Source organism: Astatotilapia calliptera, chromosome 7, assembly GCF_964374335.1.
Source record: "Astatotilapia calliptera chromosome 7, fAstCal68.1, whole genome shotgun sequence".
Taxonomy (NCBI): Eukaryota; Metazoa; Chordata; class Actinopteri; order Cichliformes; family Cichlidae; genus Astatotilapia; species Astatotilapia calliptera.
The window spans coordinates 66,078,931-66,106,318 of NC_137428.1; the positions used below are offsets into that span (position 1 = coordinate 66,078,931).

General features: G+C 39.3%; 2 protein-coding genes across 6 annotated transcripts in view; one reads left to right on the forward strand and one right to left on the reverse strand.

Moving 5' to 3' along the window:
* Window positions 1-162: 162 nt before the first annotated feature.
* On the forward strand, window positions 163-5,908 carry parp12a (poly (ADP-ribose) polymerase family, member 12a). Its single transcript, XM_026176590.2, has 11 exons — window positions 163-657; window positions 1,652-1,787; window positions 1,888-2,152; window positions 2,246-2,416; window positions 2,540-2,729; window positions 2,877-3,051; window positions 3,210-3,439; window positions 3,558-3,645; window positions 3,768-3,898; window positions 4,265-4,413; window positions 4,602-5,908. Exons 1-11 carry the CDS (start codon window positions 344-346, stop codon window positions 4,856-4,858), a joined length of 2,106 nt encoding a protein of 701 aa, XP_026032375.2. The 5' UTR covers window positions 163-343; the 3' UTR covers window positions 4,859-5,908.
* The window catches only part of LOC113027103 (thromboxane-A synthase-like), a 35,811-nt gene continuing 10,024 nt past the window's right edge, over window positions 1,602-27,388 (reverse strand). For 2 of the 5 annotated variants that reach the window (XM_080304911.1, XM_026176591.2), the window contains exons 2-14: window positions 25,062-25,206; window positions 24,476-24,569; window positions 12,231-12,283; window positions 11,665-11,761; window positions 11,428-11,544; window positions 11,199-11,287; window positions 10,948-11,096; window positions 10,479-10,609; window positions 10,010-10,366; window positions 9,817-9,905; window positions 8,091-8,228; window positions 7,112-7,274; window positions 5,913-6,917 (exon numbers count right to left, since the gene is read on the reverse strand). In XM_080304911.1, the coding sequence (XP_080161037.1) occupies window positions 6,804-6,917; window positions 7,112-7,274; window positions 8,091-8,228; window positions 9,817-9,905; window positions 10,010-10,366; window positions 10,479-10,609; window positions 10,948-11,096; window positions 11,199-11,287; window positions 11,428-11,544; window positions 11,665-11,761; window positions 12,231-12,283; window positions 24,476-24,569; window positions 25,062-25,162 (1,692 nt within the window). In that variant the 5' untranslated portion in view covers window positions 25,163-25,206 and the 3' untranslated portion in view covers window positions 5,913-6,803. Of the gene's footprint in view, window positions 4,403-5,912; window positions 6,918-7,111; window positions 7,275-8,090; window positions 8,229-9,816; window positions 9,906-10,009; window positions 10,367-10,478; window positions 10,610-10,947; window positions 11,097-11,198; window positions 11,288-11,427; window positions 11,545-11,664; window positions 11,762-12,230; window positions 12,284-24,475; window positions 24,570-25,061; window positions 25,207-27,388 lie in introns of those variants that run through there. The other 3 variants (XM_080304912.1, XM_080304913.1, XR_003272984.2) reach the window with 2 other exon arrangements.

The following is a 27,388-nucleotide window of genomic DNA, read 5'->3' on the forward strand; positions in this document are numbered from 1 at the left end:
GTTCCTGCCAGGTGACACTTGTTACATTTCTTTTTTACGATTGATTTAGATTTAATGCAACCACATGAAAGTCCACTACTACTAATTTAAGATAAAATTCACTTTATTTTCAGATTTTATATGCCACGCAATCTCGCCCTCGTGACAATATATTTATTTTTGTATTTTTAAAAAACCTTGTAGCGATAACTTTCCTTCTGGGCAGGGCGACCATTACACAAACCGTCCTATGTTTAAGTTTCAGTTTCATTTCCCAGTAACCGAACGTAGCCGGAGATTTCGGTCAGAGCCATAACTGGGCTGCTTTGGAATTCTTAGCTAAAGGAACAAATGTCATTGCAGAATGACATCGACTCTGTCTAAATTCATCATCAAGACCTTGTGCGACAACCAGGGGTGTTTGGAATTCGGGAAATTAGAAGATCAGCTCGCACAGAAATTCACGGTTGCGGATTCGGTCCTACGCGCTGTGCTCTTTGACGATGGTAAAATAGCCATTAAAGAAAGAAGAAAGACGGGAAGTAAAATAATCAGCCCGGATAGTCTGGTAGTGGCTAAAACCAATCTGCGGCTCTGTCAGAAAAAAGCTGGAGAGTGTCCGCAGTGCGATGGCTTACACCTGTGCAAGTATTTTGTTTGCGGAGAGTGCACGTTCGGGTAAGCGACGTATTTATTTATTTATTTTTGTAGAAAGCGTTCATATAATAACAAAGACTCTGTGATAGTTATCACCGCCATAAATGAGCAAAAAGGTGCTCAATCATTCACGATGAGGTTTTTCAACAAGCTACGCAGAGCGCAAAAGGGCTTTGCGTGGGTTTAAACTTTAAAGCCCAGCAAATAATCGCAGATTCAGGTTTGTTTTCCTGCTATTAGTCATCGCCTATGGTTGCAACGTATCGTCATCTTATTGGTGCTTCATAGTGATCTCATTCCCACAGCAATTAATCTTCAGTCTGAACACAGGTGTAAATAAAAACCCCACAGGGAAAAGTTCTTTTAATACTCAGTGTAAATAGTGAATGATGATGGAATAAGCACCATGACCTTATAAGAACTGTTGTTTTGACTTTACATAAAATCCGAGCTGAATTTCATGAGACATTGTGGACATCATCGTAATCAAAATGGTTAAATGTGACTTTAGCTTGGCCTGATGGAGACTGCGCTCCCCCGCATTCATTATGAATTTTACGAATTTGGGTCACTCCATTTTTTCCTAATGTTTGCACGATTGTAGTGCAACATTTTGACCAGAAGATGGCAGCAATTTAACAGTTCAATTACAGGACTTTGATCATTTTTTTTCCCAAATGCAAAACACCCATAATGTAAATAAATGATGGAGAGCCTACTGCTCACGCTGAAGGTCATGCCTTCATCTGGATACGACGTTTTTAGTGGCAGAAACGTTAAACTCATCCAAGTGACTTCTTTAGTCTCAGCTGAATGCAGATGTCCCCTACCTTATAAACAGGCCATTTGCATAATGACTTGAACTAGCACCACCGCATACATCTTTAAATGAGGTTTTTGACTATGTAAATTTATAGATACGTTGGCTCAGACACTAAACTCAAAAGCAATAATATTGAAAAATATTATAAGTAAAACAGAATATTTTAATTGGATGGCATGTTGTCATTTACAGAGGGAAGTGTAAGAATCCACACAGTGTGGCATTTCCATACAATGCAGAGCTTTTGAAGAAGTACAATCTTCATGATTTCACAGAGAAACAGCTGTTCCAGCTGTTACTGCAGAATGATCCTTATCTGCTTCCTGAGGTATGTTTTAGCGGTTTGCACTTGGAGGCAATTGTGGAGATTGTCTTGTTCTTCTGTTGAAAATATGTGAACTTCATCCTCCTTTATGATTCCTTTTTAGATATGCTCACATTACAACAAGGGCAACGGTCAGCACGGCTCATGTAAATTCACCACCTCGTGCACAAAGCTCCATGTCTGCCAGCATTTTTTCCAGGGTGACTGCAAATTTGGCTCTTCGTGCAAAAGACAGCATGGCCTCGATGGACATGCGATGAAGCTCTTCCGAGGATTCAGTCGTGAGAATATTGAAAACCTTCACAAGATCTACAGAAATAAATGTATCATCATGGGTCAACAGGAGAGGCAGGGTACTGGTGTCACTGGTAAAGCAGATTTTATAAAAACATGTCTTGCACAGATTTTTGTCAATCAGCAAGACCAGTAATCTACACAACATAAATGTGTCTCTTCTGTAGTGCTAACAGAGGTAAGAACCTCAACTAAGCAGCCTCAGCAGTCTTCCCAGCAGTCTTCCCACAGCAATCCTGGATCCCCAACCAGTTCTGTTTGTCCATCTAAGCCACCGAGCAATGCTGACATGAATGAAATCTGCCTTTATTTCATTCGCAGACATTGCGGGTTCAAAGGTAATGATCATGATGGTGGAAGCTGCCTTTCATATCTACAATACAGTAACATCTCAACACGTATAGCTCTATGTCCATACGTGCACTGCCTAATAAATGAATGCTGGTGTGTGTTTTTCATAGACAAGTGTGCACGTGTCCATTGGCACCTGCCCTACAGATGGCAGGTTTTAGACACTGATGGTGTAACCTGGAAGGACTTGCCCACTATGGAGGAAATTGAAAAGGCATACTGTGACCCAGCAAAAGAGACGAGCTGCATGGATCAACCTTCGTCCGGCTTAGGGCTTTTCAGATTTCTGTCTCTTCAAAGGTACATGAAGAAACAGAACACACAGATGTACTGTTTGTGGTGCATCTGCAGTAAAAGATTAAAAGATTAAATGCATATTACTGCTATTCACATGAGCTCAGGTCTATAGATTTCCATTAATTTTGATGGAATTTACATCCCTCTTAGCTCTTCATCCCCTGTTGAGAAGTCGGTGGACTTCAGGACCATGAGATATGGAAACGCTCCAGTTCGTCGCCTGTCCACTGCCTCCTCTGTCTCAAAGCCCCCTCACTTCATTCTCACTACACAGTGGGTCTGGTACTGGAAGGACGATGGTGGGAAATGGTTGGAATATGGAAAGGTGACTTATTGTGATTCTTTCAATGAGTATGAAGATCTTGCCACCCTTGACAGAACTTTTCTAAGGGAACAGATGTATTACAGTTAGATATGCCAAGTAATTTAATCACTGGCATGTTTGGAATCTAAACTTTGGTGGATTGCTTGTGTTCTCTTTAGGGTGATGAGGAATCATCAGTGACTTCTGAAACCCTGGAGAATGTATACCTTGAAGACAGAGATACAGAGATTCCGTTCAGTGCTGGCAAACAGAAATATATTCTCCATTTCAAAGATGCGACAGGAGACCAGGCGATGTATCAGCAGAATATAAAATTCAAAACCAAGCGAGATGTCAGGAGGAGGCCTCGCTTTGTGTCTGCTCATGACGTGGAGGACAAGCTGAAGAGGTATTTTGACTTCCACTTGTGCACATTGATTCAGGCTATTCAAATATTTCTAGTCTTGGTTGGTTGCTGTCTTAAGTGAGTTTACCAACAAAATGAATACTGCATGTCTTCTCTGCAGTACGTCATCAAAGAGCTCCAGCTCCTCCACAGCTGAAAGCGTACCTTCGCACTGGGACAAAAATGCCATACCTGAGTTTGGATACAAGGTATCTTTCTTCTATTTAAAAAAACAAACACCCAACCCTGTGCTCAGTGTTACTAAACACTAAACCCATATTTCTACTTTTATTGTTAACTTGTATATTTGCACTTTATTCTTGTCTTTCAGCTAATACATCTCTCCCAATCTGCACCAGATTACAATCTGATTGAGTCTTTATTTAGAAGCACAATGCCGGTGAAAAAAATTAACAGCATCCAAAGGATCCAGAACCCGTCTCTGTGGAGAGTCTTCCAGTGGTAAATTACTGACAGAGATTTTTGGCTTTTTTAAAGAAATGATTTGAACTTTTGGAGGAACCAGGTGATAAAATAGTGAATCTACTCTACACAGTGTAGTTTACCTTAGCAGCAACACAACAGAACTTGTTACTGTTAAAAAGTAGGAAAAAAAAGGAAACTGTTTTGCAGGTGTTGGACTAAGTTCTGGCCTGGCACAGGAAATAGCTGAATCTTCACTAGCTATCTGATGGGGTTATTAGTTTTCTTTCCCCCTCATATCAAGTCTTTATGCTAAATTCAGCAGCTGGATGCAGACAGAAAGGTTTTACACACAAATCTCTGCAAGAAGGATGTTTCCACTTAAATGGCATACACTGTGTTCAGGCAGAAAGAGCAGATGAAGGGGAGGAACGGAGGAGACCCCTCAATGATGTATTTGTTCCACGGGACTGACGAGTCTCTGATAGAGGCCATCTGTGAGCAAAACTTTGACTGGAGGATGTGTGGGGTCCATGGCACAGCCTATGGCAAAGGTACAGCAAAGCAATCTTTGCATCACTTTTTGTAGTATAATGGACACATTGTAGCTAAAATTTGATACTGGAAAGCCATAAAAGGAATGCATCTTCCTCAAAACGAACACCAGAAAACTCTTGAGTACTAAATCACTAGCATTTTTTTCTTTGAACTATATTAACAATAACACTTTTTTTTATTTTAGGGAGCTACTTTGCCAAAGATGCATCTTACTCTGACAGATACGCCAGTGTCAGAGCAACTCCAAACAAGATTATGTTTGTTGCCCTGGTCCTGGTAGGGGACTACACCAAGGGGAGAAGCACGTACGTTCGCCCGCCGCTAAAATCAAACGGAAGAACGTTCTACGATAGTTGCGTTGACTCTGAGAACAAACCCAGCATTTACGTTGTCTTTGAAAAGCAGCAGATTTACCCAGAATACATTATCAACTACTCATAAGTCGCAGTTTGCCTTTCCTTTTTCAGACTAGTGAAACTCTGTGGATGGATGTTCTTTAGTTTCGTGGTGTATTTGAAAGTTTAGAATTTTGCAAATGTAGAAAAATGATTAAAATAATTTAATAGTTAACAAAGATAATGACAAAATTAAAAAAAAATGCAATTAATGAACACTCCACAGGCTATCATTTTACATTTTGATTATTCAGAGCTCATATGTATAAACAGCCTTTAATTTTAAATGTAGCTTCTTATTCCTGTGACATGCTCAGTGACTTCTCATGTCTGTTTTAAATACAGTGTCATGTAAGTTTTTTTCAATTCTGTAACCAAAAGAGACAAAATTCAGCCAGTTTCTGAAAGAAGAGAAGACCAGGTTTATAAATACTTGGTGTGCCTCAGAAGCACAAAGCACTCACAAAGTACTGTCGTCTGACCACAGAGAGAAAAATCAGCTCTGCTATATTTAACATGTGCGCTTCACATTACCGCAACTCCTCAACTATTTTGGGCTTAAGAAAATTCAAATTGTTCCTAAAAGATGACAATTTAGTAATTTTACAGCAATTATAAAAAAAAAAAAGCCCAGGCTGCCTGCATGATACTTTCTTATTGCAGTCCAATAAGTCGTAATCATCGGCCTTGTGAAATTGTGGTGATTTCTCCAAATCTTTTAATCATAATGTGTCAGAAGTTGAGAGTGAGAAAGGTTACTATAGAACTACCAAACTATTTGATTATAGTATGCAGTATTTTCAGTATTATAATATTATCTTGAGAAGGGACTTCGAGTTGAACTTGAAATCACTGTAATGGTTTTTCTTGAAATGTATCAGAAAATCCTTATTTTGCACTTGAAACTGTACGCATTTCCTTTTCCCTCACAAAATCTCTGCTTTCATGCTTGAAGTATATCCTTAGGCAGAAACGCTTAGCAAAGTACATCAGTGCAAGCCTTAGCAAGGACAACAGATGATCTGGTGTCAAGATACAGAACAAAATTGGATTGTTTGTTTTGTTGCAAAATAAACACATTGCAAAACTGAAAAAAGGAGTAATGTTACCACTTTGTTTATATATTTGCATCAACAACAAGCTGCATTTCACCCATTTCATATGTAAATCAATTAAACAGATTGTTTTGTTTCCTAGAAAGATTTGAATGAATCATCAATAAAACACTTTTAGATCATTTATATTGAGGCCTAATAACATTTCAGCACTGCAGTTTCTCAAGTAATGGCCAAAAATCTAAATTGACAGATTGGATGTGAGTATAGGAAACTGATGTTCCAATAAGGTGCAATAATAATGAATGAGTTCATCAACACAGGTAATGAAAGGATTCTAATGTTTTTTCCCACAGAGTAAAAGTGCAGTGAGTGTTTCATATCCTGAGACATGTAACAGGGACAAGGGTCATCAGGAACAAAACAACAAAGATTTTCTTTCCTATTATAAAACCACTTACTTCACCCTCAAATAGCAGCTTTGGAGGCACAGAGTTACGACCACTTCATGCTCCATCAAAGATTTCAGTGTATCAGTAACAAAAAACACGACTTTTTTGCCAAAAATATGTCATTATTTTGTAAATTCGACTCACTTAAAGTGGCAACGTGTGACTGTGAGAAGTGCCATTCAGAGTTGTGTTGTAGCACACTCACAAATGAATAACCCGCATGGTGCACCCATCAGCAGGGAGTTCAAAAAGACCTAAACTGTATCCAAAAGAGAGAGGCTGGTAAAGAGCACTTGGATCAACAGCACTTTTGTGCCACTGTGTTTATCATTACAGCGGCAATATTATCATTATCATCGACTTTTCAGATCACTGTGTGGGCTGAATCATTGAGGTATGCAGAATGTCAGTAACTATGGAAATATTTTGCTGTAAATCAAAGGAAAGGCATGATACACGAAGACCCTGAGCCTCAGGTTGGTGTCTAATCATCTGATGGAGAAATGAATGGACCATCTCTTTGGTCCCTTCTTGTGATTTTCACATAAATGCCATTTTTAGGTCCAAGAGTGCTTGACGACTTCAACTCAAGAGGAACCTGAAGACAGAAGAAGTGCATCTTTACATATTTATGTAAACAGCAAATATGAAGGCAGCTAACAAATTATGAGTGAATTGTTTGAAAGTTACGGCACTTTCTAATGTCCAATCATCTCCTCTATGATCATTATTACTGACTGTCCAAGTATTTACATTGCCTGCACATTTTAGTAGAAAATAATAAATGAATACCTTGGTCTCAGAGCAGGCCACAATGCTGAAGCTTTGGAACAGGCGCACTAAAGCCATTTTGATTTCAAGCTGGGCGAGCCTCATTCCCACACAGTTACGAGGGCCGGCCCCAAACGGCAGGTATACGAATGGGTGTCGACTGGCCTTGGCCTCTGGTGTAAACCTGGGGATAATCCACAGGTTAGGTGCTTTGGGGGAGAATTAAAGGCAGTGCCAATGCAAAATCATCCTGTCAGTTATGTTTCATTTTAGAGAGGATTTTAATTTGGGGAAAAAGCAAGACCAGGCAACTTTTTCAACGTGAAGCTCAAAACTCAAAGGACAGAGTCAAACTGAACAAGTAAGTTTCTGGCAACAGGCTTAAGGTTTTTTTGAAACTGTTTAAAACAGCAGCTGGCCTTTTAGAGGCATCAGTCTTATAGAAAGGTATATCTGTGTGTTATCGTATAGCATGAAGAGACATTGTGTGTTTTCTTTAATGCTACTTAATCATCAGAAAATAAACTGGGACATGAAATTAAATCTTGTGGTTCACCACACGGATAATGAACGGTTGCCCATGGTGACTAAAAAGGATCTTTCTAATATATCCAGAGGCCAACACAGAGGTTGTATACAAAAAGGGAATGTCCACAGAAAAATTATGGAGATTCTCAGTTGTGGTGAGCACAGTGTGCTGTGGTCTGCTGGGAGGCAGCAGACCATTGCAATGGCAGATAGTGATTATTTTACTGCATTAAAATGTATAATTGGTACACTGTACTTTGATCAGAGACGTGGCACACAGCCATGTCATTTGAGCGCTGCACATGGTGTACTTTCACCAGACAGATGGATGAACAACACCTTAGGTTAATATTTGTCTTGTATTAATGTTATTACATCAACATTTGATTGACTTCAAAGTTAGTTACAAGTGTTGATATTTTTAAACTTGAATATGCTCCGTTTGTCATTTATTAGAAGTAGACTGAAGCACCTCTCTGGGATGAACTCCTCAGGCTCTGGCCAATGTTCCGGGTCATAATGGAGGAAGCCTGCAGGGATCTCCACTGTTATCCCTTTAGGAAGGAACTGGCCATTCACTACACAGTCATGGTCAACTTCTCGTGCAAACCTTAATGGGACAAAATACGGAATTAACGTAATACAATTAAACTATACTAAAAAGAAAATCGTTATAATAGCTTTTATTTTTAAAGTCAAAAAAATCTTTCACAGGACTCTGCAGTCCAGTGAAAAACTACATACTTCATGAGTTAAGAGGGTAATTAGCAGCTAGGTGCAGTTAATCAAATGCATTTTATTGATTGATCAATAATTTGACCTCTATAAAAGATATAAAACGGTTCGTGTTAACTCAGTGCCAAGAAGGAAAAGTATCAGTTTAGAGAAGCAATTGTTCCTGTTCATCAATACAGGCATGGTCAGAAATCAACTTCAGGTCTGTTGTTCTATAGTGAGCGAGATTATTCACAACTGGAATAATTCAAGACAGTCGTTAATCTTACCCAAGCAATGAGAAAGACTGAAGCAACATTGAGAGACGAGTGGGCAAATTTCTCCACACTGCTGTGAGACTGATAAAGTTATACTGAAAACCATTACTTCAAGTTATTCCTTATACATCTGGTTCTACGAGCTACTGAATCATGGGGTCGATTTCCTTTATCACAGGACAGCAAAGAGCCTGAAAACTTTCTTTTACATAAAGTAATGGAGATGATAAGCAACAATATTCAGACAGATAGTGACGTTTAAATAATGCTCAGCTAGTAATAAGGGGCCCAAAGTGTGCCTGGAAAATATCCCCCACACCATTACATCACCAACAGCCTGAACTGTTGATACAAGGCAGGATGACTGCATGCTTTAATGCTGTGCAAGAAATACAACACCATCCAAATGTCCAACTGGTGAGAGCAGGCAATATTTTTCTAATCTTCTGTCATTTTGGTGAGCCCATGTGACCTTCAGCCTCACTTCCCTGTTCTTAGGTTACAGGAGAGGCAACTCAAATATCTCCTCCTGTGAAACTGCCTGCTTCGAGATTCAATGTTCTGTGCAGTCAGAGATGCATACCTCAACTGTAGTGAGCGGTTATTTGAATTACTCTTTCCTTCTATCAGCTCAAAGCAGCCTGGATATTCTCCTCAGACTTCTGGCATCAACATTTTTACCCAGAGAACTGCTGCTAACTGGATATCGTTTCTTTATAGTATCATTAAACCCCAGGAATGGTGCACAAAGATCCCAGTAGATCAGCAGTGGTTCATTTATTTAGATTGCCAAAATTACTTCACATTTCAGTGTGTACATGTGCAACAGTGTAAAAGAAAGACAGCTAAAGTTTTAAGTGGATTGCAACTTGTTACATTACTTTTAGGCTACATGTAACAACAGTTAACAAACATTTAATCCCTGTAACAGCTGAAGCTGCAAGATTCCAAATAATATCTGCATCGTTTCTTTTTTTAACATCTGCATCACCACCTTAAATCTGGCGGTCAGCGTTTGGTGGGCCATGGCACCATTCTCCCTTCCCCAATGGGCCCAACCTACTCTTGCAAAGCAGTCCAAGAGAAGCAGTGACATGTACATTTTATCTCCTCGTTGTATGGTATACATGTATGATTAAATATGGCCTATCCTCCAAAGTGCTATAAAAAAATACCACCCTGTTTCCACTTAACATCCTTCTTTACCTGAATCCAGGAGGGTAGAGGCGTAATGCTTCACATACAACCATGTCCAAATACTTCAGCTCCTGGACATTTGTGTAATCAGGTGATTCCTTCAACAACAGTAGCATGAATATAATCGATAACTGTCCATAATAACATGCAACATGCAAAGAAAACCAAAACAAAGCAAAGCACCACAACGTAAAACACTCACATGTCTAGTGTAGAAGTCATCCACCTCTTTCTGTACTCTGAGTTGACAATCAGGGTGGAGGGCCAAGAGGTAGCAGGTGAACGCCAGAGTGTTGCTACTGGTTTCATAGCCTGCCAGGAGGAAGACGAAAGCCTGACCAACAATCTCATCCTCAGTCATCATCTTTTTCTGTGGACGCCTGACAGACGGCTCCTGTGAATGAGGAGGGTCATTTTCCTGAACCGAGCCCGAAGGCTGGGTCTCCTGGTTCCTGTGTTCGATCTCCTCGGGGTCATTTGATGTGTCAAAGTGGTCCAACGACACAATCTCTTTGGTGGTTCGAGCATCTAACATCAGCTGAAGGAAGTCTCTACGCCTCTACATGTAAAAAGAAACAAAAGAAAACGGTAAATATTTATTTCAAACAAATGATGAAGGGAGACGGCTCGTTTTAGACACAGAGTGACTGTGTTAACTGTCTGAGATTCACCTCCTCAGGAGGCTGCTCCTCTCGCTGTTTGATGATCTTCTGAATGCTGTTAATGAAGAAATTATTCATCTTATCTCGTCTTTCATTGGGGAGAAGTTTTGCCATGGGAGCGGCAAGGAAAGGAAAAGCCACTGAAGACATTAAGACACAAATTCGCAGATGTAATTATGAATTATGAAATGCCATAAAAAAACTTTGCATTAAGAATTCCCGATAACACTGTGGTAATGTTGAAATCTAAACAACATTTCTAAACAATGCATTAATTAATATATCTTGTCTTCCTCTATAAATCTTCTAATTACTTAGAAATGATTAAAATTAATTACAATTCCAAAAACTTCTTTTTAGGATTGGTCTAAAACGATGTACAATTTTTCACATTCCTAAATATATTTATCTTCCTCTTTTAATGTCCTAAATAAATATCTTAAATTCAAGTAATAATGAAGTAATATTGATGACTAACTGAAAAATAACAAAATGGGCCTGAAGAAGGAAAAATTGAAGAACATCTGAGCGTGGTGGACAAACGGGTCGTCTGGGTTGTTCTGCGAGTCCACCTGAGTTGCAAATGCCACACTGGCAATAACATCCATGGTAAAGTAGCCAAAGCACCTGCAGGAAAACATATACCAAAAATTAATTAAAGAGAAGATTGAAAATTTAAAATAAAAATGATTCTTTCAGTATTTGTTTTTTTATTGTTTTTGTACTTACTTGTGGATGTCAAAGGCCTGTGCTGACTCAGCGTGGCCGTTTAAATTCTTCATCAGGGCATCGATGGCTATGTTGATGAAAGGAACCATCTATACTCAAAAAGATTAATCATGAGAGACTCAAACCAGTCCTGCCAAAACCCTTTAGTGAGTCATTACATCACAAAATAGAAAATTCAAATACTTTGCAATGCATTTTCTAACAAGTAATAGAAATGTTAATGTCTCACTTCTTTCAGTTTGGCAGAGCTGAAGGATGGGGTCAAGATGCTCCGTACTCGCTTCCATTGTTCATTCCTCAGCATGAGTAGACAGTCAGTCATGGGCTTGGTGGCAAAGCGAAAAGCCTGCAAAAATGAGACAAGAGCACAAACGCAAAAATCCATTACAGCCCATGAAGTAAGTTCGTGTGGAAATAATTGCTGATCACACATCGTGCATCTAAACGCTCCGTCTAATGTCCTCACCATTCTATTAGGGAAGCTACTGAAGTCCTTGACCATCAACTGTCTGAGCATATCAGGATCTGCTATTATCACGACTGGTCTGCGCCCCAAATAATACCTGAAATATGCCGATGTATAGAATATGAGTGAGATACCAGCCAAAACAAACAAAAACCTTTGATGCTAAGTAAAGTATTCGTGTCATTTCAGAATGCAGAAAAATGAAAATGTTCAGATAATCATTGTATCTACTTTTTCAACCTTGGTGTACTATTGCGATGTAATATAAACTTTCCTGTGCAAATGGTGTGTGCACAGAAATAAAAGATAAACAGCTATTAATCTAAATCCAAGGTAATGAGTCCATTTTTGTGCATCCTTTATCAGCAGGTGTCTCTGTTTCTGTGGGAGGAAAACTCCTAGAATTACATAGAAAGCAAATGCAGTAGCACCAGCTATTATTAGTTTCTGTGTCAATGCTGTTATAAAATAATAATCCAGGTGTACTGATCTCTTTGCAAATGTTCAGTTTGCTATTTTTCCACAATAGTAATTTCAGTAGATGCTGATTTTTTTTTTTTACTTACCCACAAACTCTACCATGTGTTTTTATTACATAACTCATAGGTTTGAAAAAACCCTGAAAAGAAAGTGGAAAACAAAAACATCAGACTTAAAATATCCACATTATTTACTGTTTGTATAACTGAAATCACAGAAAAGGTTAACAGCACATCGGCTTATCACAGCCATGACCTTATAAGTGATCAATTTATAAAACAAAATGGTCAACTGACAACCCTATAAAAACTGAAAATAAAAAGTTTAAACAGGAGCTTAATCCCAGTTTAATTGAACAAATGTTGCATATTATTCAGCTGTATTTTTACTTCACTGCATCAGAATATTTTTAAAAATGACAATAGATGTAGATTGCAACCTTTAAACCAGCAGTCCCCAACCTTTTTTGTGCCACGGACCGGTTTATGCCCGACAATATTTTCACGGACCGGCCTTTAAGGTGTCGCAGATAAATACAACTAAATAAAACCAGTAGGGGTGCAACGATACACAAAATTCACGGTTCGGTTCGATACTTTGGTGTCACGATTCGATATTTTTTCAATACAAAAAAAATGTTCATGCCTTTTTAATTTGTCATTTATTAAAATTATAAATATATATTTTAGCTCAAAAGTACAGTTTTTAAATTTAATGTTGCTGAAACAAAAGTAATTAAAAAAATAAATATCTGATTGAGGAATCACTGTCACTACTGTCACTACCCGACGGATGCGCGAAAGGTTTCTACTTCCGGTCGTAGCGTTTTACGATAGTTATGGGTCAGAGTATCTGTTAAGATGTTAAGAATAACAAGTATATCTTAAAATGTTTGCAATAATGAAGCATTTCAGTACAATGAAGACAAAAACGAAAAATAAAAAGAAAGTTACGGATCAGGACTCTCCGATCCTTACTGCGCATGTGTAAAGTCTGACCGTACAAATCGGGTCTACCCGATCCGTACCGCGCATGTGCACATGTTTTCTTCTTCTTCTGTTCGTTTAATGGCAGTTTACTCCCCAGTGTACGAGGATACCGCCACCTGCTGACGGAGCGAATAAACCCTATTATAAACTGAATTAGCGTCATTACAAACGTGTGTTAAATTTGATTTAGCGATAGTCGAGTGTGTTTATGCTTGTCTGTGAGGAGAGGATTGTTGGAATAGTGATGATGATGTACGCTATCACTGTCAATTGTCAGTAAACACTTCATCTGGCTGATGAATCTACACGTGAGATATTACAAAGTCTGCATTATTAACTCTGTAATTAGGCGCCATTCTTCTTATATTACGGCGCTGTTGCTCAATCGGGGGACGCTCTCTGCTGAGGAGAAAAGCATGAATATCTTTGTATACGGATTATCCATTGTTTAAATGTCCCGGGCAGTCGAAAAGAAGGCAGAGCTGTTGAGAAATTTTTTTTTTTTTTTTTTTTTTTTTTTTTTTCTGTTATAGAATCACATAATATTGAACAGGGAACATAGGTTTACGGTTTTGACAGCTTTTTGATTTTGAGAATGTTGTATGGTTTTAACATATTGTTTGGTTTCATTTAAAAAGCACCGAAAGGATGGTTTTGCGTTAGAAAATTTAGATTTATGTATATGAAATTTAGCCAATAATATCAATAAGTTAACCAAAAGCTGTTGAGAAATGCTAGGAGCTAACTGGGCGCTAACCGCATCATTCAAATATATTGAATGTCGCAATATTGGCAAAGAGAGGAAGATTTGCGCATGCGGGGTACCGATCAGGTAGTGACAATCACTCATCTTTGGAAAAGAGAGTTTATTACAGAGAAATGGCTCTTTCCAAAATAAAAGCTATACTATACGCTTCTTCTGGGCTATATTCTCAGCAGCATATTGTAGCGGGTCAGGACTGTTCGGGGTTCTGTTTGTACAGTTATGTTTTGTTTATGTTGCCATAGTGACGGGTGACGCCCTCTCGCTGCGACGGTGTGTCCTTCCGGGGTCAGAGGGCGCCCTGTGTGCTGTTCTTGTTGTTGTTGTTGCTGTGCGGTTGCCGCGCTGAGCAGTTAGCTAGCGGGCTAGCGATTTTGCGAGCCCTGTGTTACAGGCATGGCCCTTTAAGGATGAAGCCTGATGGGAAATGTATTCGGGATGTGTGTAGCGGGACTGCCTAGTGTGTGTGTGAAGAGAGAGAGCGGAGAAGGGAAAAAAGTAACGGTTAGCTACAGAAGAGACGAAAAGAAAATAAATAAAAGGAATATAATAACTCCCTCGACAGCCAGAGTTGTGTCGGCGATGCTCGCTGTGAGTAAACTGTTTCAGCCCACTGTACGCGGTGTTCGTGCCTTAGAGAAGAAATAAAGTTCGGTGAAGCAATTTCCTACTCCTCCTTCGATCTTTTTGCTAGCGAAGTTGACCTGTATAGTAAGCTGTTGCCGGCTACGAGTCAGTTACGGAACCTTCAAGTAACTGCCAGAGGTTTCCTTACTACGGTTCGGGGCCGCGGATCTGGCGCGGTAACACCTGTATCTGATTGAGGAATCACTCATCTTTGGAAAAGACTAAACCTGTTGGTTAAATCTTTGACTTTAGTTAAAAAGAAAAAGGCTGCTTTTTTTGTTTCCTTTGTAGAAGATTTTGATTTAGTGAGTTAATAATCTGTTAATTTATGTGACCCCATCTTTATATTTTATTTTCACTATATATGAAAGTTGCTAATATGTAAGAAATGTTTATTCTCTGAATCTGTAATATATGGTGCATTTTGTTTGTATGTTTATATTACTAATAAAAAAATAAAAATAAAAAAAAAATCTTTGGAAAAGAGAGTTTATTACAGAGAAATGGCTCTTTCCAAAATAAAAGCTATACTATACGCTTCTTCTGGACTATATTCTCAGCAGCATATTGTAGCGGGTCAGGGCTGTTCGGGGTTCTGTTTGTACAGTTATGTTTTGTTTATGTTGCCATAGTGACGGGTGACGCCCTCTCGCTGCGACGGTGTGTCCTTCCGGGGTCAGAGGGCGCTCTGTGTGTTGTTGTTGTTGCTGTGCGGTTGCCGCGCTGAGCAGTTAGCTAGCGGCAGTGTTCTTTTTTTTTTTTTTTCAAAATATTAAACTTTATTAAGAAACAGTATACAGAACATGTATACAATCAGAACAAAATTAACATATGCCAGGGGGTGTAATACAAAGAATTACAAACATTCAAATAATTTGTAATTACCGTAATTGTCGGGCTATAAGCCGCTACTTTTTGCATAAGCTTTGAACCCTGCGGCTTTTAGTCAGGTGCGGCTTTTCTATGGATTTTCCATGATTTTTGTGATATCGTAAGACGATTTGTTTTGTTTGTTCCGCTGTTGTACGGCACTACGTTGCCTGGCGGAAGGATCGGGGTTCAAGAGTGGTATGTTAGTCACATGTCCGTCCGCCAGGCAACGTAGTGCCGTACGAAGTAGCGCGAAAAACAAACTTCAAAGTAGCGCTACGCATTCAGCGGGAGGCATGGATGACGAGCAGCGATAAACTTGCGAAAAGCAAGTTATGCCCAACTCCACCGGTGGATTCTGACAGCGTGGAAAAGTGCGAAAACATCCACGATCACCAACGGATTTTGAAGGGCTGGACTGCTGCATGATGGAGAGGAGGACACCGCCACGGCCCTTCTGAGGGTGTTCGACTCTGACACTGACAACGAGGATTTCTTTGGTTTTGAAAGTGATAACGAAGGAGAGAAGCGGAGAGTGGATGACGAAGCCATCCTGAGCCTGTTTGTATCCGACATTGGAGAAGAGGACTTTGGTGGTTTTAGAGCGCAGGAAGAAGAGAAAGATGGTGAATGACTGACTTTTCTTCTTGTTACAGCCGTGTCACTGCACCTGAGCCTAAAAGGTAGTCCGAATCTATTTTTCTGGTGTGCTGTAGGTTACTGTTATGTACTACATGTGCAAATATGTACCCATAACTTGTTTTTCAAAATATTAATAAAAGGGGTGTGTCTCCAAACAGCCATCTCTTTCCTGACAATTCCCTTTGTGCATATTCTCTTACATATGATAAGTCAACATTGAAACACCTGCGGCTTTTAGTCAGGTGCGGCTAATGTATGTACAAACCAGGATTTTCCCCTGATTTTAGCTTGTGCGGCTAATATTCAGGTGCGCTTTGTAGTCCGGGAAATACGGTACTACAAATAGTAATAGTTTTCATAGCCTTTTTGTTAAGTGATCCACTAATCAATTTTATGTAACATAAAACATCATTATAGTAATGTTTAAAATTAGGTTTTTTGTTACTGTATTTGCATTTGTGAAAATAAAATTTAGCTAAGATAACTAACAAGTTTATTATAAAGTAAACATCTCCTTTTTTTTGCCTTCGAAAGAAACAAAATACAACATTTTCCCATTTCACAGTAAAGTCATTATAGAGATGTCCAGCAATGAATCTACTGAAGTCTTTCCAAAATGTTCTAGCGTATGAACAGATCCAGAAGAGGTGTTGCAGTCTCAGGATGGCTTCCACAAAATCCACAGCTCACATTTATGTCCCTTTTGAACTTCGTCATGTAATGATTAGCAGGATAAAATTTATGCAATATTTTAAATGAGACTTCCTTCACTTTATTCGTTACCAGATACTTGTTAGGAATTGACCATACTCTTTTCCAGTTAATGTCACTGACAAAGAAATTCCAATAAGAGACCACATGTGGAATAGTTAGAGATTCTGTCTGGAACAAAGCACGGATATTCTTATTACTTTTACTGTGGTTTGTTAGACAGATTCTTCCTATGTGTGAATCTAAAGGGTTGGGGAGAGAAACAGATGATATGGAAGGTTGAATACCTTTAAAAAGCATTATAATACCCGTAGGTATTGCATCAAATAATATGGCATATTCTTTGGGTGTGGCTGGAAATTTATAGGTGTTTAAGAATTCTGAGTAGGACATGAGCTGCCCATTAGGATTAAACAGCTGATTCACTAAAACAATCAGTTTCTCAACCCACCTAGAAAAAAATAATGATTTATTTTTATACACTATGTTCCTATTATTCCAAATTGAATACGTATGGGGTGTAAAGTTGTGTTTATATATAAGGGACCAAGCTAATAGAACTTGTTTGTGAAACATCGAGAGCTTTTCTGGAAGCTTATCTATATTATAATCACAACCTAAGATAAAACTTAGACCACCAAACTTAGAGAAAATGTAGTGAGGAATAAAATTCCAAATGGATACCGGATTTTTAAGAAAATGTTTAGCCCAATTAATCTTAAATGTATTGTTTAGAGTAGTAAAATCCAAAACATTGAGACCACCGTGTTCATAGTCATTCATCAATACACTTTTTCTGATGTAATGTGTCCGGTTTTTCCAAAGGAAGTTGAAGAGCATTCGGTCAATATCCTTACAAGTTTTGCCGTCCACATGCAGAGAAATTGCTGCATAAGTCAGTCGAGACAGACCTTCTGCTTTTGAGAGCAATACCCTTCCTCTTAAACTTAAATCTCTCTGCAACCATTGATTTAATTTGGTTTGAGATTTTTTAATAATTGGGGGAAAATTTAGTAAAATTCTGTCTTTTGGATCTTTGCAGATAATCAGACCTAAATATGTTGCTTCATTTTTAACTGTTATATTACAAATACTCTGAACATTACACTCTTTGACAGGTAATAACTGACATTTATTTAAGTTTAGGACCAATCCAGACCCTTTTGAGAAATCCTCTATTACACGTAAAGCAATTGGCACTTGGCTGGCATTTTTAAGAAAAATTGTGGTATCATCTGCCAATTGACTGATGACAATCTCTGTCTGCTATGTTTATACCCTTCACAGGGCTATTCGAAATATGAGAGGCAAGAATTTGGGTGCAAAGTAAAAAAAGATAAGGGCTAAGTGCCCCTTTCAATACTTTCATTATAAACCTGCAACAAAAAGGGTGCCAGCTGACAAGAAAATGATTTATAGAATTCAGCCACCAGCCCATCTGTACCCGGAGATTTGTTGTTTTTAAGAAATTCAATAGATGTCAATATCTCTTTTTCAGTAATTGGACTGTCACAAAAAAGCCTATCAGCACTTTTAATCATTTCAACATTGTTTACAGAGTCAATAAATTGGGTAGCGACCTTTGCGTTATAATTGGATTCATACAACTTTGAGTAGAAATTACAACAAAATTGAGAGATAATTTTTGCATCATCACTGACCGTACCATTTATATTCAATTTATGAATAGTATTGGTTTTAGATCTCTGTTTTTCTAAGCGGAAAAAATAAGCAGAATTCTGCTCTCCCTCCTCTAGCCATCTTTTTCTTGAACGAACGAAAGCTCCTTCAGCTTTCTGGTGGTAAATCTCATCCAGTTTAGATTGAAAGGACCTAAGATGTAATCTATCCTCCTCCGAGACCTCGTCTGGTGGGAGTTGATATATTGCGGAAATTTGAACAATTAGATTTTCTTCTTCTGCTGCCCTTGACTTAGCTATTTTTGCCCCATACTGTCTCAACATTTTACTTGTCTCAAATTTAAAAATTTCCCAGTTTGTGCTATAGGAATTCACAATATTAGCCTTGTGTATAAAGTGCTTTAACAGTCGTGTAATTTCAGATTTTACAATTGTATGGCTGAGAAGCGAGCTATTTAATTTCCAATAGGAGGATCTATTAATTGCAATAGTAGGAAAGAGTTGCAGATTAATATATATTGCTCTATGATCCGTAAGTGGAGTTGTAAGGATATTGACCGTAACACTGTCCTTTGATAGACTACTTGATATTAACCAGAAATCAATACGTGATTTCCTTGAACCAGAACGGTTACTCCAGGTAAAAGATATATCATCAGGAAATTTGTCTCTCCAAATATCAGTTACATTAAATTTATCCATAAATGTTTCCAATCTCAAATTATTCCTAAAATGTTGTGCTGGTGGCCATCTGTCTATAGTGTCATTTAGTGAAACATTAAAATCTCCTCCAATTATTAAGTTTGAACTGGGATATTTAGAGAGCCAAAAACTAATCCTTGTATCTAAAGAGTCAATTAAATTATCATTTTCAGGTTTGGTATTATAACCATATAAATTGACAATTATGAAAATGGAGTGATTGTATTCTACTATCAGACAAATATAATGACCCAAAGAGTCACAATCTGAATGTAGAACAATACCTTCGAAGCTACCTTTGAGAGTTGTGACCCCAGCTGACCTCTCTGTGCCATGCGAATACCAAACATCGTTACCCCACTGAGACTTCCAGAAGTTCACATCAGCAGATACAGAATGGCTTTCTTGGAAAAAACAAAAATGACTTTTATATTTCTTAGCAAACAAAAATAAGGCTTTACGTTTACAGATCTGTCTCAACCCCCTGGCATTTAGGGAAACAATAGAAAATGACAATTAAGAAAACAAAAAATAAACAGCTAGAAATTTAAAGAACCAATATTGTGTGCTTAACAAAAAATAAACCTCACTAAGGGACCGAGCATTGCAAGGATGAAAATAACTCGGCAGAAATACACGAAATATTTTTTAGGATACAACTCAGGTGCTGAAACTTAAAGTGTCCTCACACTATAAATGAGGCATAGACTTAATGATCCAAAACGCCAGAAGGATCAATGAAAAACAGCCAACCAAGTCCAAGCAACTGTGCAACATTGTAGGGTCTTTTCCATTCCTTAGCTTCCCCCATATTCACCTCTCATTCTGAAGACGGGAAAACTTCTGTCCCATTAACAAAACCCCGGCATCCGACGTAATAGGCCTTTTTATTTTCTCTGCGAGCCTTCTCGATAATGGGCCACAACTTGCTCCGGCGCTCCCTCTCTTCTCTGGAAAGGTCCTCAGCAAACTTCAAGCCCCGGTTTTCCTTTAAGAATGGAGATGTCTTAGCTGCTTTCCACAGGCTATCTCTGGTTCTGCGGGAGATGAACTGGATGATAATAGGTCTGGGACTGGTGTTGTTTGGGCGTTTGGAGCCGACCCGATGTACGGTGTCAATGGTGTCATAAAGTTGGTTTTTACATTCAGGCAACGTAGCCTGACAAATCTCAACAGCAACCTTCCATGTATCCTCCTGTTGTTCCTGTTGACCGGCCGGTGCGCCAAAAGAAGGCACCTGGACATTTGCAGGACTTTGTGTGGGGCAATGGGGTCGTCGGGGACGACTGACCCCTTAGGTGGGAGGCTATGTAGCGGGTCAGGGCTGTTCGGGGTTCTGTTTGTACAGTTATGTTTTGTTTATGTTGCCATAGTGACGGGTGACGCCCTCTCGCTGCGACGGTGTGTCCTTCCGGGGTCAGAGGGCGCTCTGTGTGTTGTTGTTGCTGTGCGGTTGCCGCGCTGAGCAGTTAGCTAGCGGCATATGGAACGCCAGGACTGCCATAATGAATTAATTAAATACACCATTAAATAATTAATTAAATGTGGCAATAATTAATTAAAATTGGAATTAATTAATTAAATAAATAGTTATGACACATGTAATTAATTAATTATTGACACATTTAATTAATTATTTATGTATTTCACATTTTAATTAATTATTTATGTATTTCACATTTTAATTAATTATTGACACATTTAATTAATTATTTAATGATATATTTATTTATTTCATTTTGGCAGTCCTGGCGCCTGGCTCTCATCATGAAATAATTTTATCTGTCAGCCTCACCCATCAAACTCAGGGGGCGGGGTTAACGCTGATCGAGTCAAAACCATTGCTTTGGCCTGGTGGCCATTGTTTCTAGCACACAACAACCGGCATGTGGAAGCTAACAGAACTGAGCTTTGAAAAACCCTGTTTGTGTGTCACCAAATACCGTTTTAATATTTTTTTAGCCGAGAATATAGTGGTTTAATCTTCATGTGTCTGGTCGGTTTGTCAAGATACAGCCTCTTTGCAAAAGTGTTTCGATGATTTCGGAGATGTCTGCCCAGTCTCACGGCAAAGCGTGGGATAGACCCGCTCGCCTCGCAAGCAATCCCACCGACAAAGCGCAGGCCCCGGTACACAGCTGTAATAACCCCCGCTGACTTCTTTTACTGAGGTTATATTTATCGGTGTTTTATTTCCTGATGTTCTTATGTGTCCTACGTGTTTCAGTCGCCAATTCTGAATTATAACTAACATTAAAAACATGTTTAAGGAGGAGAGAGAGCAAATAAATCTGTTTAACATCTGATCTTTGGGTTTTTGTTCAGTAATCAGCGTGACCTGTTTAAATGTTTGAAAAGGAAGATTAGATATAAAAAACGTCAAACATAGACTCAGTCTGCCTTCACATTTGATATGAGGCCAGCACGTATAGTGGCCTCAGCAGGCTATTACTGAAATACACGTGCTATATCATAAACTATGATATAAATAGGGAGGTCCTATTAACATGTTTAGTTTTAAAGGACACCTTCCTGCCTTTAGTCTCATTCATGAGCGGTATTAGTTTTCTTCTAACATCCAGAAGTCTGCACAATGTGTTTCATAGTTTGTAACAAGCCTTTGACAGGTAAACATAACATGACCGAAAAAGCAAAAAAAAAAAAGAGAGAGAGAGAGAGAGAGAGAGTGTTGACATAAGAAGAGAAAATGCTCTCAATTATGGAGACAGGCAAATGGTTCATTTATGTTTGATGTGTGTTTATTCCTCCCTAAATATTGTCGGTGAAGTTTGCCATGCACGTCAGATTTTCCTGCGCATTTTTATACGTCTGCCAACAGAGAGAGAAAAAAAAATCACATTCTAACAGACAGCTGGTGCTTAGAATACAGTTGAATAACTATTAAAAAACAGATGATATTTAGATGATAGTTCAGTCTAACACATGTGCCAGTGAACCATTAAACGTCTGTGAAACTATGCAGTTATGAAACGTAACTTTAACCTCAGCCAAACCGATTTGCTCAGTTGTAAATAAAACAGCGAAGTAAACGTGACCCGACAGACAGAACCTGAGTGAATGAAGTCCAGCGTTTAACCACTGAGAGCTAAAACTAAGGTGAGGTTTCAAAGCTGTGTGCCGGTGATTGGACATCAGCCGCTGATAAAGCTGGCTCGCCTATAAAGTGCTCTGTAAGGAAACAAGCTCCAGCAGCTCTGCGCTCGGGGAAAACACTATATTTACTTATCTTGTGCAGAAAAATGCGCTGACATTGCTTTATATCGAGCACCAGCTGCCCAGTTAAACGGTGACTATCACCAGGTAACGTAGGCGTGTTTCTTGAATTAGCAGCAGGTGTTAAACAGCTGACAGATGAGGAGGAGGATGCATGCAGGTAAACTGAGGGTCTGTTAAGCTGATCGCTGGTTTCGTGAGAAAAATGTCAGCTCATTCTTTATGTTACAGAAGCACAGAGACACAAGACCAGGCGGAAAGAGACGATCGTTCGGTGAAAATGAGAATCTGCGAATGCAACATGTGGACATGGAGAGTGGAATATGTAAACAAACCGGTTAACGTACCCCCTCGGTGCACTCTGCATGCTAACTGTTAGCAGAGCTAGTGAAATCTCTGAAAACATCTGAGCACTTTTGCAAAAATGTTCTATGTTGACAACCTGACCAGACATACGTTGCGACATTCGCGGCTAAAACACTGTTAAAAGTGTAGCTGGTGACAGAAAAACGGGGTATTTTAAAACTACACCACCACCATTGCTGCCTGTGATTTGATCTGCATTCTGGGATACCTGGCTGCCCCAAGTCTACACAAGCAATCGATTATCTAGGATCGACCTGTTTTGACTTACTTTGCACGGCAACCAATCAAATGTTAGAGAAGCTGCATGGGCAGCGTTAACCCCGCCCCCTGAGTTTGATGGGTGAGGCTGACAGATAAAATTATTTCAAGATGAGAGCCAGGCGCCAGGACTGCCAAAATGAAATAAATAAATATATCATTAAATAATTAATTAAATGTGTCAATGATTAATTAAATGTGTCAATAATTAATTAAAATGTGAAATACATAAATAATTAATTAAATGTGTCAATAATTAATTAATTACATGTGTCATAACTATTTATTTAATTAATTAATTCCAATTTTAATTAATTATTGCCACATTTAATTAATTATTTAATGGTGTATTTAATTAATTCATTATGGCAGTCCTGGCGTTCCATAGCGGCAGTGTTCTTCTGCAGATGTCAATAAACGGCTGTGCTCCCTGGCTAGCTCACGGGAAGCAAGACCAAACGATACCTCCGTCTCCTCGTTGTCTGAGCTCGCCACAATATTAAACATATCAGGTCCCCATAAGGAGAATCCTGTGCTAACGGCTGTCTAAATGACTCGGGTAAAGTTTGTAGCATGCTTGTTGTTTTTGTCTGCTTCCACTTGTCTTTGCACTAGGATGATGTCGGCGTAAATGTGCAGTCATATTCGTTGTGTTCCCACCAGTGCTGTCAGCGTTAATCTCGTTGAAATGACGTTAACGCCACAACAAGGCAAATCTCCGTTAACGAGCTACCCCTGCGTGGGGCTAGACAGCCAACACGTTAACGAGCTAACTGCGCTAACACACTAGTTCCCACCCATGTAATTGAGCATTGCGTGGCACATCCAACATACTGTTTTACTTTAGTCCATGACGCGCTTACCTTCAGGGTCATACGTCACATGAAAACCAAAATAATTCCAAACGCCAAATCTGAATGAGGGTGGGGGAGGTTCAATTTGCCATGTTGCAAGGAGAGCTTAACTTCTGTCTCGCTAGCTTGCCCTGCGCTCTTCCTTCTGACGATGCTGTCTGTGTTGAACACTCAGTGGATCTGCGCTCGACAGTGCAGCCTAGGCGGAGTAGTCGAACGCAGATTCACTGAGCGCTCAACACAGACATCATCGTCAGAAGGAAAGTTGATAAAATAAATTACAAATTTTGTATTGTTCGATACATATGCGTACCGAACCAAAAGCACTGTATCGAACGGTTCAATATCGATACGAGTATCGTTGCACCCCTAAAAACCAGTACCGGTACCGAAAAAAAGAAGATTTATTCATAACACACATGAAAAGACCCAGGGAAACCGAGTTAACGATAAAAACGATAACAAAATAACGCTGAAAACCAATAAAAACCCTGAAAACCACACATTTCACACCTGAGCCTCAACTCTCGCGGCCCGGTACCAAACGACTCACGGACCGGTACCGGTCCGAGGCCCAGGGGTTGGGGACCGCTGCTTTAAACCATCCCAGTTTGACACAAAATGAAGCAGATGTTGAAGGTAACTCTGGTCTTCCTTTGTTACACTGTATCTTACCTGCTGAAACATGAATAAGTTGCCAAAGAAAGGCACTGGCTTTGGATGTTTGATGCCATATCGTGAGAGGACTGAGAAGGGACGGACTGAATACCTACAGGCAAAAGTGCAGAAATGTGATGATGTGTTGTGAATGAAAGGATTAAACATCAAGCTCATTAACTCTTAGATAGTTTTATTTTTATTTTTTTATCCTAATGATACTTTCTTTTTCCTTCACTGACATCTCATATTGAGAGTTCATGTGAACAGCGACCAAAATGTAAGTTCAATAATTAACTCCTTTTAAGTGCTTAGTTTGCCATGAAATAATGTGGGAACAGGCCTCCCCTGCCTATCAGTCAATTGTCCAATTACCTTTGAGTCTATGAAAATGGGTGACTGTGGATATACATAATATGTAACATATAGTATATATTGCTGTATTTTCACAGCAGAACAATATGTCACAAATAAACATACTAAGGTTTTATTTCCAGCTAAGTGTGGTGGAGTACAGAGAAAACTGACATAAAATGTGTCATTATCCAAAAACTGTCCGACTGTCCATCATAAATAAACAAATACTGAACATTTGTTCACTCACCAGTAAAGGAGACCGAGGAAAATGAGGAAGAGGCTGAGTGTCACAGATATTCTGCTGACCTCAATGTTGAACATGTTTAAAAAGTCACCTGCAGCCTGCATGTTGGAAAATCTTGTTTTCTATCCTCAGACTGAGATGAAAGTTCCTGCGCAGAAAAACAAGAAAAAGGGTTTAAGTTAACAAAAAGAACTAGATTGAATATAATGCACGTACAAACACAGGAAGCCATAAAAATACTTGCAAAACAGGTCTTTAAAACAAAAGAATTATATACCCCCTTCATAAATCTTTTTGCCTACAGTGTATTTACCAACTGAAGTAAAGTTATAAGACATAAAAACAGACAGAAACGTCGGAAATCACCACAGCAGAGAAACCAGAAGTGTTATATAGCAAGGTAAAAGTCATTTTATATAAATACTTTAGATTAGTGATGTGACGTTCTGTATCAAGGCTTCAAAGCTTGTGTCGAGTAATTGAGGGGGCGTTTCCGCGATGCGCGTATCGAGGCTTGCTTCATTTATGGGAGGAGCTGAAAATGATGACTTCCGAAGCCTCGCTGCCCGGCTGTACCACGTGACTGGTTCATGAAGTGGTTCGAACTTTGCCGCGAGATATGACAGCGATATAAACCCCTCAGACTTCATTCAAAAATGTAGGTGTTTGATGGAGAGTTGCGGTTAGTGAGAGTTTGGAGACCGTTTGGAGGTTTATGAGAGTGAGGAGAGAAAGTCAGGAGAGAATGGAGCCAGCTAAGAAGAGGAGGATGTCCTCCCCTGTGTGGGAACATTTTGATTTTATTCCTCCCAACAAGGTATGTAAATTTCTACAGAAGATATATTTTCATAATACTGATGGTGCAATACAATTTATGTTAAGCTGTCTTGACTTTTGTACAAGGTGAAGTGTTTGCTATGTGCCAGGGAGCTGGGATATAACAACAACACCTCATCCATGCTTAGGCACTACAGAGCTTTGCATGAGAATAAGGGGAACACCGATTGTGGAGCAAGACCAGGTGAGCCATCAAATGCCATGATAATATAGCATGCAGTAATGTTACTAAATGATATAACAATATTATACAGCTGTAATAAGTTACGTGTGTGATATTTATATTTGTGCTTTGTCTTTATTGTCTTTCCTCAGGAGAACAATCTCCAATAGATGAAGACCTGGTTAGCATGGTGATTGAGGACTCCCAGCCATTTAGCATTGTGGAGGACAAAGGATTTAAAAGATTTGTTAAACCATTAAATCCTAGCTATGTTCTCCCCACTAAAAACGTCATAAAAGCAGTGAAAATGTAGTTTTTACTGAATAAAATGTGAACAGGCAGGACTGAGGCCTCAGTCTGTAGCTGTCCATACCTCAACGTTACAAAAGCACAACCACTGTCCACACCCCAACCTCACCTCACAGTAAATGATCATTTCCATTTTAAGCATTTCCAAATGATCATTTTCCATACTGCCAGTATAAATATACACAGTATACTGCCATCACTACAATATACTTTTAAAGTTATTTTATTGGTTTTTAAATGTCTTAATGGTCTTGGGCCTTCTTATCTCTCAGATTTGCTTTTACCATATGAACCCTCGCGGACCCTGAGGTCCTCTGGTACTGGCCTTTTGATTGTCCCTAAAGTCAGGACACATACTCACGGAGAGGCAGCTTTTCAGTGGTATGGTCCTCGTCTGTGGAACAACCTGCCGGAGGAGCTCAGGGCCGCAGAGAACGTACATGTTTTTAAGAACAGGCTCAAGACCCACCTTTTTAATTTAGCTTTTACTTAACGTTTATCTATTTTATGCTTATTTATTCTATCCTGTTATTCTATTTATATTATTAATTGAGGTTTTACCTAATATTTATTGATTTTATTCTTATTCATTTTTTACCTTCTTACTCTATTTATATTTATATTGTATCCCATTCTTATTTATTTTTTTATTCTGTATATACTCTTATTAGGTCATATCTCCAGTGTTTCCTCGGAGGGCGCTCTCTGCACCGGGGCTGTGATCGACCGTGGCTGCTGGGGCTCTTCTCAGCCTGGCTGGGGGGCTTCTTTGCCTCCCTCCTGCTGTGTGCCCAGCCTGGAGGCTGCGGTCTGTGACCGGCTCCCGGTGCAGACGGCTCCCTGTGATAGTGTTTCCTCACCTGGCTCATGTGTGCCCAGCCCAATTTTACTCTTTAAGTAAGTGTGTGTGTGTGTGTGTGTGTGTGTGTGTGTGTGTGTGCGCGCGTGCGTGGGGGGGGGGGGGGGGGGTATCCATGATCGTTTATGTTAATGAAAGTGTGGGGAGTGAGTTGGAGGGCGG

Coding starts and splice junctions, on each gene's coding strand:
- parp12a (XM_026176590.2), top strand. CDS start 344: ATGACATCGACTCTGTCTAAATTCATCATCAAGACCTTGTGCGACAAC. Junction 3,899..4,264: donor CTGTGGAGAGTCTTCCAGTG/GTAAATTACTGA, acceptor CACTGTGTTCAG/GCAGAAAGAGCAGATGAAGG. Junction 4,414..4,601: donor TGGCACAGCCTATGGCAAAG/GTACAGCAAAGC, acceptor TTTTTATTTTAG/GGAGCTACTTTGCCAAAGAT.